This window comes from Dermacentor albipictus, unplaced genomic scaffold, assembly GCF_038994185.2.
Source record: "Dermacentor albipictus isolate Rhodes 1998 colony unplaced genomic scaffold, USDA_Dalb.pri_finalv2 scaffold_22, whole genome shotgun sequence".
In the NCBI taxonomy this organism is placed as follows: domain Eukaryota; kingdom Metazoa; phylum Arthropoda; class Arachnida; order Ixodida; family Ixodidae; genus Dermacentor; species Dermacentor albipictus.
In genome coordinates this window covers 4,751,681-4,767,320 of record NW_027225576.1, presented here as the reverse complement: position 1 = coordinate 4,767,320, position 15,640 = coordinate 4,751,681, and the positions used below count along the sequence as shown (strand labels likewise).

The 15,640-nt window shown below is 44.0% G+C and overlaps 2 protein-coding genes across 9 annotated transcripts in view; both read left to right on the top strand.

Annotated features, from left to right (window-relative positions):
• Nucleotides 1-15,640, top strand: part of RpL35 (Ribosomal protein L35) — a 343,229-nt gene that overhangs the window by 189,904 nt on the left and 137,685 nt on the right. The gene's annotated exons all lie outside the window — the stretch shown is intronic.
• LOC139052370 (golgin subfamily A member 1-like) overlaps nt 1-15,640 on the top strand; it is a 231,397-nt gene that overhangs the window by 122,586 nt on the left and 93,171 nt on the right. For 7 of the 8 annotated variants that reach the window (XR_011509873.1, XM_070529459.1, XM_070529462.1 and 4 more), the window contains one exon: nt 12,418-12,507. The exons of the other annotated variant lie outside the window; for it this stretch is intronic. Coding sequence is in view for 6 of the 7 variants with exons in the window: in XM_070529459.1 (XP_070385560.1) it covers nt 12,418-12,507 (90 nt within the window). In the remaining variant the exon portion in view is untranslated. The remainder of the gene's footprint in view (nt 1-12,417; nt 12,508-15,640) is intronic. 8 annotated transcript variants of the gene reach the window in all.

Below are 15,640 nucleotides of genomic sequence, written 5' to 3'. Positions count from 1 at the left end.
TTAAGTGAGGCCCCACTCTGCAAGCAAGCACTCTCTGCACTAAGGAACAAGGTGACATGTCAAAACACCTGAGGTCTCTTTCGTATGCAGGTCTGTTGTCTAGCAATGGCAGTGGGACTTTACTGCCTACAGGAAATTTAGACAACCATGCATGGGCTTGAGCATGTCATTGGGCTACACACCATGTTGAATGAGTCTGCACTAACAGAGCACCTAAACTCTCCCTATTTTTTTTTTCTTTTTTACTGCTTAACTCTGTGATGGTACAGCTCAGTTATGTGTGTGATAGGAAAAACTAGTCATAGGGCTTCAGATGAATGGTGAAATTTGTGTTCTTGAAACAAGGGTAGAATTCAGAGGCTCTGTACAAAACTACAGGTTTCAGCTACTCAAATTAAGGTGTGCAACTGTTATTACTCTGCCAAACTTCCCTTTTTCTTTTTTTTTCTTAAATACCTCAAAAAGGTGTCATTTTTATATTATCTGACTCTGTCTAGGATGAAGGGCACCTCACTATGTATCTGTCTTATGAGAACATCCTAACAGTCTTTGAATCCTTGCTGAACTGAATAGTAGTTCCTCTGCTGTTCGGCTTATTTTGACAAGCTTTGTCTTAGAGGGTGTCTACTGTGTTGATGTTATGCAGTCTGAAGCTTTAATTGTACTACAATGACTTATTTGGTGCTGTTAGGAAAAACTAACAAGGTGTATTAATTGCTAGTGAATTGCAGATCGCTACAGCAATGAAGTTGAGCAAGAATTGTGGCATCGTGCACTGTGGCATTCCAAAAAGAAATTATTTCACTGTTCTCTTTCGTTTCTTGCATCCTTTAGTAATTTGCGGCAGGATAAGGAGTGCTGCATGACTATCATGTTAGTATTAATGCTGTCAATGGAGTGCATGTTTTTTCACTCTGTCCACAACTCCCATGCTTGCTGTGACTGACACAGTGCACATTGATCAATGTGTCTGAATAATATGATTCTTGCTTTTTTGAGAAATAAGTTGATGTTGCAGCTGCCTACAAAGTCACCAGTATGTGCCCTGTTGTCTGGATTGTTTGACCATAGAATTCATTCCTTATATACAGCATGTGAGAAACCACTATAGTAATAAATACCACAATGTATACAGCAAGTTTTTTAATACTTTCATTGCAGCACCATAAACCATCATGCACTATTTGGTTGCCATTTTCCCTGAAACACAAAACGTGTCAAAAGCCAATTTCTAGTGTAAATGGTAGTGTCCAAAGCTGTATTAAAATATTTGTGCTCTTGTTGCTGTTAATACGTGCAAGCTTGAAAGGGTGCAAACGAATCTTGCAATGGCTTGCTTGGGTGGAACTTGTTTTAAATTTAAACGTATGGTCACTGGTTGGCCCCCTATAACTGTTTATTTTAGTATTGAAGCTTTAGGAACCTGCAGCATTATCTTTATTCTCCATGCAAGAATTCATTACCACCTAGTTTTGGCTGCCTTGTTCACTGCCATTTGCACATGCATCACATTGCTATTTCAACTGCTTGAGGTGGCAATGTTTGAAAGACTGCTGGCATCTCGTCACAATCACTGTACCTGTATGTTATATCTGTTGCTATGTATTACATAGAGAAATGAATAGGGATACGAAGAACTTTATTAAAAGGATCCTGAGATGCGCTGCCCCTTAAGGCGACAGTGCAGGCCACTCCCACATGGGGACAGTTAGGGCTAACCTAACCGCTGCTTTGCAGGCTCTCCGGACAGCCCAAAGCTCTTGAGGGCCGAGTTCCACTTCTGTTCAGTGATATCCTTATCCTTTCGTAACGAGGGACACCGCCAGAGCCTGTGATCTAAATTGCATGTTCCCCGCAGCTAGGACACTGAGCTAAAAACATCAGAGAGTTACCGTATTTACTTGCATAATGATCGCGCTCACGTAATGATCGCACCCCGAACTTGCTACAACTACATGTCGTGTGCCAGGTCTAGCTACCATATGCCAGATCGCGCTTGCCATCTGTCAAATGCAGTCGAATGCTACGCGAACGACTCTCAAGACATACCAGGCGGTCTGCATGCATCAAACATTCTTAAAGGAAAGCTGAAGAGTTTTCCAGAAGAAATGAGTGAAGAGGTGTACGTAATGGTGTTCAACCCTCTGGATTCGAATATTGCATCAAAATTGAGTGAAAGAAAGGGCAAACAGATTTTATTTCGACGAAAAGTGCAGCAGCAGACTCGGGGCAGCTCGCGCGCCTCGTTTCCGCCTGTGATTGGTCGGGCGCCTCGTGACGTCAACAATGGTGTTCGTCCAGACCGACCACTGCCACCATACATGAAGCACGGTGCAACTTGAACAAAAAAACCAGTCAAAAACACAAAGGACAAGAGGAGAGGTTCACGCCACAACGACTGGACTATCAACTGAGGTTTATTAGAATCGGTGTAGTCCCAGCAAGGCCAGCAGAGCATGCGCAACTGCATCATCGCTAATCACATAGCATGAAAAGACTAGAAACGTTTCTATCGGGACCGACTTAGAAATACAAATTCTTTTTCATGTAAGCGCACCGAGGTTGTACTAACGCAGTCATCACCTAATAAACTGATGTAGTACGCTTCCAAGATTTCTCGCTTTTCTTTGCCCTTGCCCCTACCAAGAATCGTCACATTGCTAAACAATGGATAACAACCACACTCATTGCAATGGCGAGGCAAGTTTGCACCGTTATCTGACCCCAGGGAGGAGTGGTGCTCACGCAGGCGGTCATTAATACATCGACCGGTTTGGCCTATGTAAAATCTTTCGCACGTGAGAGGGAACTTATAAACAACCCCTGCAGCACATGCCGTTTCACGGCATGTGCTGCAGGGATTGTGTATAAGTTCAGTTGACATTGAAGTTGACATTGAAGTTGACATTGAAGACCTCTTCTACAGCATTCCCCATGATGAACTCTTTGTAGCTGTGCGTGAACTTATTGATCACTGCAGTGCTGTAAACTTCCAGAATGCATGTGGTATGTCGCTGGATGCCTTTCTAGAGCTCCTATCCTTTTATCTGTCATCCACTGTTGTTGAATTCAAAGGTTCCTTGTTCCTTCAGAAAAAAGGAATATGTATTGGCTCTAGTGTTGCCCGAGTGCTTTCCCAGATATTTTTAGCAAAATTTGACAGGAAACTTCAAGGCTTCCTTCTAAACAAGCGTGTGTGCGAAGTTTTTAGTATGTGGACGATTTTTTAGTACTTTTAGAGCTTTTACCGAATGACACTCTGCCCGCAGCAGTAGACGATGTATTGACTGCTTTTAAAGCTTCTTCACGCACTCTTAATTTCACTCATGAACTTCCTAGCAATCATTCCATTAGGTTCCTAGAACTGCAACTAACATTCTTTGACGACGGGCATTTGTGCTGGATGTTTTCACCTAGGGGCAAGAAAGCTCTTTTACCATTTGGATCTGCACATTCAAAGATTGTAAAAAGAGGGATTGCAATGAATTGTTTCCGCAATGCACTTGACAGAAGCTATCACCACGCCATTAAAAGTAGCTTTGACACACAATCCCAACGTTTAGAAGCCGCAGGGTTCCCTCCGCCTCTTTTGAAAGCGGTGGCTGAATCGCTGCTTCAGAGGCTAAAGAAGGAATGTACGAAGCTGGTAGATGGTGGTGCTATTGAACGTAGAAAACTTGAAGTTATGCCGTATGTGCATAAAGTGAGCCACAGTATCAAGAAAGTTGCCGCCAAGCAGGGAGTAAGTGTTGTGTTTTCTGCCCCTTGTAAGCTTTCGGGTCTGTGTTCGCGCATTTCTCAAGGCAGGGCAAGGAACCATGTTTGCACAACGCAGCATGAAAACCTTTTCAAAGTTGTTTACAAGTTCCCTCTCACGTGCGAAAGATTTTACATAGGCCAAACCGGTCGATGTATTAATGACCGCCTGGCGTGCGCCGGCTTTCAAACACATGCAAACTTTTCGCTTGCACTGCGTTCTGGTAGCTGCGTGTAAGCGGTTTCACAACACACGTGCGAATAGCAAATTAGCGGCGGTTTGCGACAAACCCTGTGTCAAGGGTGGAAGATAAACATGTACCTTCCATTCAGCTTGCTAACACGAAGGAGCTAGCAATAAATCAAAATCCAGGTTTGGACGAGTTCGTGTATTCATAAGGTCTTCCAAGACCAGTTACCATCCGTCCGCCCGCACCCGTCCCGCCTTTGTGCATTCGTTTCCCAGACCTTTTCACACTGTGTTTAGAAAGCCTGCTAGCAGCAAGTCGTACACTCACTCATTCACGCATTATTGATAAACTCTGGTAGTAATCGTTGTCATGGAAGTGGTTAAGGCACAGCGCTTGAAATTCTTTCGATTTACAGCAGCTTCCCACTTAGTGGCAAGCTTCTTGTCTTGCGGGAAGCAATGGAACATCGTCGCGGCTACTGATATTCGTGCAACGGTAGGCTGCACAGAACGCCGGCATGATCGGCCCATCACTTCAGTTGATGCTGTGCACGTCAACTACCACTTTACATACACACAAACAAAGGAATGCAGGCTCGAGCAAGGCAGATTATGACGGCACAGACGCAGAAACAAGCGCGGTCAGGCACAGTTGCAGAGACTGCGAAGGAGCGGAACACCAGTGCTGACGTCACTATGCGGCGGTTTCCGGTCTCCGCTCGCATTGTCAGCAGCAGTGTGCGGCGCTCAACAGGGAGCAGAGCGACAGTGCAATTTTAACCGGCGATTACGTCGCTCCTAAGTGAAAAATCCCGCCCAAAATTTTACCTACATGGTTTATAAGGTTCCCGCATCCGTACATGAACGTCTTATTGAATTCGACAGACTCTTCAGCTTCCCTTTAAACCCATGCCCCATTTAATTCATCACTTTCCGCACTTCTATGAAAAAGAAGCTACAACCAAACTTACCTTGGCTTTATTATTTGTAGGCTTTATAATGGTTGTGGTCAACAAAAAAAATAAAGGCGCCTTTCGATTTCTCTCGTCTGCACTCGTAGGCACGCAACCTATCATACGCCAACGCTTGTAATGCAGCTAAGATATTCGCCCATCCATAGTGGAAATGTGCCGTATTAGGATAGTAGTGAAGACAAATGCCGCAGTTTCCGCAGTGTGCCCGACATGGGTTTCTATGTCACTGGCAGCTAAGCGCGCCCATCTCCGTTTCTGTCCCCTCAAAATGGTAATCGCTCTGTTGTTGCTGCAAACTTGCTGACAGTAACAATGTTATTCATTATTGATACAGAAGACACTGTTTCAATGCGCGCAATGTACTCACAAGAAAAAATTTTAAAAATCGCATTTGGCGCATTTCGCTTGCTCTGCCGGCTGCCGTTTTTGTTTTGGTGTCCCGCACTGTTACAGCAGCAGCCGCCTATTTGTTGACCTGTTGTCATCCCACAGCAAATGCGCGATGAAAAAAAAAAGTTTTCTTTTCACAGGAAATTTGACCGGCGTAATGATCACATCCCTGAATTTGCGTCTTTTATTTATTTATTTTTTTTAACGAAGAAGTGCGATGATTATGCGAGTAAATATGGTAACAGTGCATGAAGGCCAGACTAGGATAAGAGCTAGTCTGAAGCATCCTAAGGGTTATAGCTTGAGGCCTTGTGAGCTTTTTATATGGTGGAGGAAAGATTATTCCCTCCAGATAGAAATTAATATGAGCACTGCATCCAGTTTTAAGACCTACATTACATAATATACTCACAATGGTTTCATTCTGCTTCATGACTCAGAAGTGCTACATTTCCTAACAACATTTTGTTTTACGGCCCCTGCTAGTTGCAAATCACTGAAACGCTGGTTTGGTATTTTCTAAATTTCAATTACAGAATGAGGATCTCTTTCCCTCTGTATGGTCAAACCTCTATATAATGAACTGCGATGTAATGAAATTCGCAATGTAACAAACTATTTTCATTTCCCGATCTCAGTTGCATTCGGTTGCAGTTGCATTCAGTTGCAGTGGGCACGGCAGCACTACTAGCATGCGTTGCACTAATCCTCTCATCTTCGTTGTGCAGCTCGCCCTTGGTCTGTGTTTTCATGGCACCAAGAGCAGCATCGACCATCCCGGGGTAACCTTTGTCACCCCACCGGTGAATGAAGCACTCGTCCACGTGTGGGATATGCTGACGTCATCAGACCATCATCGGCCAAGTCACCTTGAGACGGCAACATGCGCAGACTGTTCGGCGCATTAGCCGCTGCGAGTGCCACCACAAGAGTGGACCATATATATCCCGCACAGGCACTACATCGGCAGTGGGCACGGCGGCACTACTAGCATGCAATGCACTAATCCTCTCATCTTCGTTGTGCAGCTCGCCCTTGGTCTGTGTTTTCATGGCACCAAGAGCAGCATCGACCATCCCAGGATAACCTTTGTCACCCCACCGGTGAATGAAGCACCCGTCCACGTGTGGGATAGGCTGACGTCATCAGACCATCATCGGCCAAGTCACCTTGAGACGGCAACATGCGCAGACTGTTAGGCGCATAAGCCGCTGCGAGCGCCACCACAAGAGTGGACCATATATATCCCGCACGGGCACTACACCGGCAGTGGGCACGGCGGCACTACTAGCGTGAGGTGCACTAATCCTCTCATCTTCGTTGTGCAGCTCGCCCTTGGTCTGTGTTTTCATGGCACCAAGAGCAGCATCGACCATCCCGGGGTAACCTTTGTCACCCCACCGGTGAATGAAGCACTCGTCCACGTGTTGGATACGCTGACGTCATCAGACCATCATCGGCCAAGTCACCTTGAGACGGCAACATGCGCAGACTGTTAGGCGCATAAGCCGCTGCGAGCACCACCACAAGAGTGGACCATATATATCCCGCACGGGCACTACACCGGCAGTGGGCACGGCGGCACTACTAGCGTGAGGTGCACTAATCCTCTCATCTTCGTTGTGCAGGTGAGAAGGCCTTTTGAAGATGCTTCCACTCTAGCGACCGTTTTTTTCGTTTTTTGGTGGTGCTGCCGTGCCCGCAGCTATGTCACGGGGTGTTTGATATGGCTGTATTTCTGTGGAAGTTGCTACTGTCATCAGGAGACGTCGAAACAAACCCCGGCCCAGAACTAAAGGACATCGTTAAGCAACTGAAGGAAATTGCTGCTGATATCAAAGAAATAAAGGAAGAACGTCTTGCAGATATAGAGACCAAGTTAGATGCCATAGCACTTCTAGAAAGCAAAGTACTATCTTGTCAGACCAAGATTTTCCGCATGAGTCGCGTAATAGAAACAATGGAACAAAAAATCGATGACCTTGAGAACAGAAGCAGGAGAGCTAACTTAATAGTTTATGGCATACCGGAATCCGAAGAAGAAACGAGCGACAGTCTTGAGCAGATAGTTAGCAGAGATATCATTCAAGGTATCCTAGAGCTGAACCCAGTTACGATAGAACGCATACACCGGTTAGGCAGACCGCAAGCGAAAAAGACTAGGCGGGTAAATTTTAAACTTCTATATTTCCGCGACAAATCGGCAATATTGAAAAAAGGTTTTAAACTTAAAGGCTCAAAATTTGCCATTGGGGAAGATTTTTCTCTTAAAATACGGGACATTAGAAAGAAACTGTGGAACAGTGCCAAAGAAAATCGCGACAAACACGACAAAGTCTCCCTTGCCTTCGACAAACTGTACATTAACAGTCGCGCCTTTGTTTGGGACAACGAAACCAATGACAAAGTAGCCCTTAAAAAAACGGAAGCGGAATCAAGCAAAACAAACGGCCCGCCAATAACGCGGAGAAGAGCTCAATAAGACAACTAACAATCGTAAATGTGAATGCAAGAAGCTTACTAAACAAAATAGAATCTTTCTAAAACCTGTTAACTGATTGCGAACCTAATATAGTCGCCGTCACAGAAACGTGGCTTTTACCGGATGTTTCCAACCATGAAATCATTCCACCGAATTATTCAGTCATTCGAAAAGATCGGGGTTCCCGTGGGGGTGGCGTGGCTCTTGTGATAAAGAAAACCTTCCATTTGTTTTACTACCAGATGTATCAGGTGCTGAAAGCGTGTTTTGCAGGATTCTTTGTAACAATACTATTATTTGTGTGGGTTTCTTCTATAGAAGCCCCTTTTCGGGTGATGAGAGCATTTCTGCCATTCATGAGTTTCTACACCAATATGCTAACAACTCTAGAATTATCCTTATGGGAGACTTTAACCTTCCAGACGTAGACTGGGTAACTATGCATCACACGTCATCTTCTTCAGAAATTCTGTTTGACCTAATGTTATCATTTAACCTTCACCAAATAATCCTAGATCCGGCGCGTAAGCAAGGCGCAGCAAACACTATCCTTGACCTTATACTAATCAGTGATCATTTTTCAGGGCACCAATCACAGACAGAAATTATTGAAGGCATTTCAGATCACAACATACCGCTATGCTTGTTGCCTCTGGACTGCTCGACAAGAGCGCGTTATAGTACGTCTATAGTACCCAACTTCGAGAAGGCGGATGATGCCAGCATACTAACCCACCTTGCGCATGAATTTCAAGCCCTTACTGAAATAAACTCCAACCCGTCAGTCGATGTGAATACAGCCTGGCTTCATTTTAAGAATATGGTTTGCTACTTTGTAACTAACTATGTTCCGTTAAAAAACAAGTGACCACAAAGAACAAGCCCATGGATAACTCGGGAAGTCATCCACACGAAACGTCATGTAAAAAGGATATGTAACTATTAAAAATCATGCAGCATGCCCGTCCAAAATTAGAAAACTAGCATGCACAGTAGCACATTTTCGACAGACAGCCAAAGAAGCTACGGAACATTATTTTCATGTAACGCTGCCTAACTTTCTGACAAACAGCCCTCAGCGATTCTGGAACCACTTCCGCCTTACTAAAGACACGTTATCGGACTTGTCTCCTGAGGAAAAACTAACAACGCTAATGCGTACAATAAGTATTTTCACTCGAACTTCACAAAAGATGACAGTAACCTGTCAGACTTGAGTAGCAGTTCAACATCGCGCATCGATCCTTTAATCATATCTGACGCGGGTATCCTTAACATGTTGCTCACCCTTGACCCTAAAAGATCATGTGGACCAGATGACATTCCAAACCATTTTCTAAAGAGATACACAGAGTGGTGCAGCCGATACTTGGGCCTCATATTTCGAAAATCCCTATCACAATCATCCTTACCCGACGACTGGAAAAATGCGAAAGTCATCCCAATACACAAAACAGGAGACACCTCATTGCCCTCTAATTATCGACCAATATCTCTTACTAGCACCGCTTGCAAGATGCTCGAGCATATCATACTTTAACATCAACAAACTTTCTTGACACACAGCTTATTAACGGCACACCAGCACGGAAGTTGTGCATGACCTCGCATTTAACATCAATAAGTGTAGCCAGACTGATATAATATTGTTAGACCTTTCCAAAGCATTTGATCGCGTATCCACAGTAAATTATTAACAAAATTGTGAGGTTTTATTGGGGGATGGGGAAATTTTAGACTGGGTAACAGATTTCTTAATAAACCAGACACAATTTGTACTATTTCAGCATGTGGAATCTGCGACAGTGCCTGTCACATCAGGCAACCCCCAAGGATCTGTGTTGGGGCCACTGTTAGTTTTAATTTTCATTAACGACATAACCAGAAATATTGACTGTAACATCAAACTGTTTGCTGATGACTGCATCCTCTACCAAACAATTAACACCTACGAAGATGATGTTTCACTTAGCAACTCACTAGACCAGCTAAATGAATGGTGCAAAAAATGGCAAATGACGATAAACACAACTAAATCAGTTTGCATGACGGTAACAACAAAAAACCACCTTACGACTTTCCGTACTTTATTAACGGCACAATGCTAACGAAAGTTCACCGGCATAAATACTTAAGCATCACTCTAACTTCTGACCTGAGATGGGACGCGCACATTGCCAACGTGACCTCGAAGGCATTACGCAAGCTATTTTATCTCCGAAGATGTCTCCGCCTCGCACCAACGTCGACTAAGCTTCTCACGTATACTACTTTCGTTAGACCGGTTTTGGAGTATGCTAACACAGTTTGGTTTCCCCACTCATTAACTAACATAACGAGACTGGAAAAAGTACAGCGAAAAGCGCTGCGGTTTATTCACAACAAGTATAAGTGCACAGATTCACCCACTAACCTTGCGGCTATATCGGGTTTAGCGATGCTCTCATCAAGGGCGAAGCAAGCACAACTCAAATTTTTATTTAACTTGATTCACAACTATTATAAAATTGACCTAACAAAATACATATGTCTTTCGCAGTCACGATTATCGAGACATAAACATGCACACGCTTTAACAGAATATTCATGCCATAATGACACATTCATGTACTCTTATTTCCCCCTCGTGATAAGGGAATGGAATCGCCTCGATCCGTCAGTCATTTCTGCAGACTCATTATCTCAGTTCGCATCATGGTTAGAATCCACATCTAGTAATCAGTAACGCAGTCTTATTCACATAATATGCTTTGCAACTCTTGTAAGCCATACTGATTATCGTGAAGGTGCTTACTGTTATTTTTGTTCCCGTTTGCTGTCCTTTTCATGATGTATTCTCTGTATTGCTGCACATGTCTCCTAGAAATGTGATATCTATATTTGTTTTTTATGTATTATTACCTTGTTTCTTTACATTCCTTGTTTTGCTTGTTGACACGCAATTTGTATCTGCACGTTTATTACCATGTCTTTAATTTCTGTATGTCCACCTGCTATGGTCCCTGATGGGACTGGCAGTATTGAAAATGAATTAAATTCAAAATGTGTATTTCTTCTCGCAATTTAACAAAGTAATTGCATGACACGGTTTCAATTTGACGAAGCTTTCAGCTATTTCACGCATGTGCCTGGAGCCTGTATGGCGGGTAAATATAGAAAAAAGAAACAAACTATAAAAATGTTTGCCGAGGCAAACATTATTTCAAGCCTACTTCTGCATGTAATTTGAGCAGCAAAACCAGCGTCAAAGAGCACGTGCCGAGATGTGGTAGGAAGGAAACACTGCTTTGTCATTTTTCGTGTTGGTAAGCAACTTGCTGAGGCCATGGGGCATGCTGCAGCTCACAGCTTGCGGAGAAACACGAGAGCTGACGATTCCTTTTGCGCGAAGGGATGTGGAGAGGGAGTGAACGTGCAATAACGTGATCATGCACACACGTGTGGGGGGGGAGTTGAGTCCTCATGCACGTGCCTATTCGCATTCTCCTCCTTGCACGCGTTCGTGCCCTGGCCACGCATCGTATTTTGGAGGTGATTTCTCTGCGGCAGTGCAAAGCCCGAGCCAAAATCATTGGTACATTCCCTCGCTTTGTGTGGTTAATGTTTGCCTGAGCATGCATGACACCAATAAAACTATGAACATTACTTTATGCACTTTATCCCTTTGCTATTGCCATCAGTGCTCTGCCCTTCTGGTAAAACTGTTACTTTTTTGTGTTTTCCTTTTTCGTCTTTTTTTTTTGCTTGGGACAAATATCTGCATCTTTTTACACTGTTTTTAATCTGTGGGTTATCTATGCATGGTTAGCTGTGGTGTCCAATATTTACAGTGTCGCGTGATGCAACACACATAAATCTTGGACACTGCAAGCCATGTTGATGTATTGCTCTTGATGCGATCAGCATCGGAGGCGCTGGTGCTCATAACCATGCTGTTATGGCCTGATGTTCTTCCAATTTGTTTATTATTGCTTACTAACAAGATGCTATCCATCAGGAATTCTCTGGGAAGTTGTGAAGTTGTTTTTAGTGTTGAAACTTTAAAACCTCGAATTAACGACATTCACGATTTAGCAAAGTTTTTTGCTGCAAGTACAACTTTGTTATATTGAGGTTTGATTGTATATTATTTTTCAATATTTGCTAGAAAGCAGCTGTAGATGCTGCGGTACCAACTCAGCGGCCACATTCTTGTCAAAAATCAGTGGTGCGTGTTGCATATTTTTCCTCACTTTCTGCCATTGGTTTACATAAGGATCACTAGAGCCGCCACAGCTGTTCTTCCACTGCCACCTGAAGTAGTCTGTACAAGAGTGCACAAATGTGCAAAAAACATGTGTTAGTGCAAACGTAAGTTGTACCCATCGAGCCACGTGCACACGAAAGACTGTTTTCTGAACCCACTGCACGCGTAAAGCCGTGGGTGTGTATCCACCTTCTGTTTGCCTCTATTGACAGCATGGCCTGTCAGTCTGTCTGTCTGCCTGCCTGCCTGCCTGCCTGCCTGCCTGCCTCTCATGTTTGGTTCCATAAGTTTTCACTGTGACCTGAATGCGCCGCAATGTCTGATGCAACAGGCAACCGTGTAACACTGTACTGGGCCTGCGTCCACCATCTTGCCTCAGGTGGAATTGAACAAGAAGGAGGCTGAATGCAGGAAGAGCCAGGAGCAGATCCAGGGACTCGAGGCCAACCATAAGACATCATTGGAAAAGGTGTAGTGCAAACTGTTTGTAACACTAAACTAAGCGATGCGAAAGGAGATAGGCAGATCCAAAATGTAAAAGCATGACTTTGCACAATGACTGCTGGTACTGTAAGTATTGCGAAGCAAAGAAACATGACCCACCATGGTTGCTCAGTGGCTATGGTGTTAGGCTGCTGTCACGCTGATCACAAGGTCGCAGGATCGAATCCCGGCTACGGCGGCCGCATTTCGATGGGGGTGAAATGCGAAAACACCCGTGTACTTAGATTTAGGTGCACGTTAAAGAACCCCAGGTGGTTGAAATTTCCGGAGTTCTCCACTACGGCGTGCCTCATAATCAGAAAGTGGTTTTGGCACGTAAAACCCAATAATTAAATTAATTGAAAGAAACATGCATTGCCAGGACAAGTGCCAAACTACCAACTGATATTGTTCCTGGAAAGAGGCGAGCACTTATAGCCACAATCGCTATCAATGCTACATGCGACATGAACAACAGCAGCAAAACAGTGTATATTTTGTTTTGCTGTTAGTGTCAATTGCAGTGCTGCCCACTCAGACCATTGTGCGAAGCATGGTGCCACCTAAAGCAAACTGTGTCATCCTAGGTAACCATATGATGCATGCTTGTTCATCAGTGAGAGCTCAAGCTAGTGGAAGCTGCTAACGATGTTAGGTAAACAGTATCTAATGTGAGCCTGTGTAGACACAGGATCTGTACTTAAAGAAATAGTAGTAATAAGTGTGAGTGTACTCATTAGATGGCCATTTCATTTGGAAGCAGATAATTTATCATTAGAAGGGTTAATGACATTAAAGGGCTATAGCCTTACATTACTTAACACCATAATTTAGGAGCCTCTGCCATCATCATCAGCCTGGTTACGCCCACAGCAGTGCAAAGGCATCTCCCATACTTTTCCAACTACCTCAGTCATGTACTAATTGTGGCCATGTACTAATTGTGGCCCTGCAAACTTCTTAATCTCATCCGCCCACCTAACCTTCTGCCGCCCCCTGCTACCCTTCCCTTTCCTTGGACTCCAGTCATCATCATCATCAGCCTGGTTACGCCCACGGTAGGGCAAAGGCCACTCCCATACTTCTCCAACTACCCCGGTCGTGTACTAATTGTGGCCATGTACTAATTGTGGCCCTGCAAACTTCTTAATCTCAATCGCTCACCTCACTTTCTGCCGTCCCCTGCTACGCTTCCCTTCCCTTGGAATCCAGTTCGTAACCCTTAATGACCATCGGTTATCTTCCCTCCTCATTACATGTCCTTCCCATGCCCATTTCTTTTTCTTGATTTCAACTAGGATAACATTAGCTCGCATTTGTTCCCTCACCCAATCTGCTCTTTTCTTATCTCTTAACGTTACAGCTGTCATTCTGCTTCCCATAGCTCGTTGCGTCGTCCTCAATTTAAGTAGAACCCTTTTCGTAAGCCTCCAGGTTTCTGCCCCGTAGGTGAGTACTGGTAAGACACAGCTGTTATACACTTTTTTCTTGAGGGATAATGGCAACCTTCTGTTCATGATCGGAGAATGCCTGCCAAATGCACCCCAGCCCATTCTTATTCTTCTGATTATTTCAGTCTCATGATCCGGATCCGCGGTCACTACCTGTCCTAAGTAGATGTATTCCCTTACCACTTCCAGTGCCTCGCTACCTAACGTAAACTGCTGTTCTCTTCCTCTGCCTCTGCCATACACCAGGTTTAAGTCTATTAAGAACATTGTTATCAACATGGGCTGCCATAGGTGGAGAGCTTTCATCTTTTTCGGAGGGGGCTGGGGCCTGACCAGCTTTCCGAACCCCATGGAAATATATATATATAATTTCTTGCACTTAAACTTCGTGGGGCCTCGAAGAATTGAGCTCTGAAGTGACGGCATGATACGAGTATATACAATATATCATACTAGGAGACAATTCAGTTTTACAGCCTTAGTCCTTTCCGTGGTGTAATCTTCCTTCGTGTAATTTTCAGATACTTGGCTAACACTAATACTGCTTTTCCAGCGAAACTGCAGCCCCCCCCCCCCTCTCTCTTTTTCTGCAAGTCCGAGTATAAGCGCTGCTTCGCATGACTGCTGTTGATTTTGATTTCGGGTGAATCTAGCTTGGCCTCATTTCAGTTACTGAGTGCTCCCCAACTATCATACAACAAGACTTTAAAAAAGGGCACTTGCGCTACTAAAAAAATACCTTGTGCATATTGTTTCCAGTACAGTGGAACAGCTGCCAGTAATTCCTTCGTTACTGAGATTTACTTCGGTAATTACATACAATTAAGTATCTAACTCGAGAAGTGCTGTCCTAATTTTAAAAGTGTTAATGACGCATTTGCAGGCACCCCAATATGACATCTAATTGCGATGTTTTAAGCGACGTACTAATTGCGCACCATTTTTTCCAACTGCCGGCAAAAATAAATCCTCACGAAGTATGAAAAATACCATGTGAGTACGCTCCTACCTGCATCATAAAGCAGTGCCCTCAAATAAGCTGATTGAAAGCACTGCACTGCCTGTCGCAAACCCGAAGAGACAGCGCATCACCTTGATAACGGTACGGAACAAGCATCCATAGCAGCTATTCCTTCTTCTTATTTTACGTCACACTTATTATCCGTCTGTCCAGGCTGATTGATCACATTGATAACAAAAGCACCTTGATAACGTGGCCGAACTGCCGATCTGATCATCCACAACATGCAAAAAGCAATGTAATGCTTCATTCATTATACATGTTACACTATATGCGCTTGTTAAATGAGTCTACTGGCAACAAACCCTTTTGTTATGACATGTTCAACCATTTTACGCTTGTGTAATATGCATATTAAATGTATGCCCTCCCTGCTAAAATCCCCGTTTGGATTGGCAGTATGTATGAAATAAATAATAGGCTCAAAATGTTTTGGAATCCTGGCTTTGCTCGCACCGCATCGAAAGAGTGCGCGCGAAGCTATATTTTTTGCCCGAAACTTGCTTCGGACCAAAGCCAAATCAAGGTGACTGTGACCCTGTCAACCTTCAATTGCTGAACTCTATCGAGTGAGGCAAGCTTAGGAGGATTCCTTCAGGAACTGTCAGACATGGTTTGAGATATCATCGGCCTTAGTGAGATTAGAA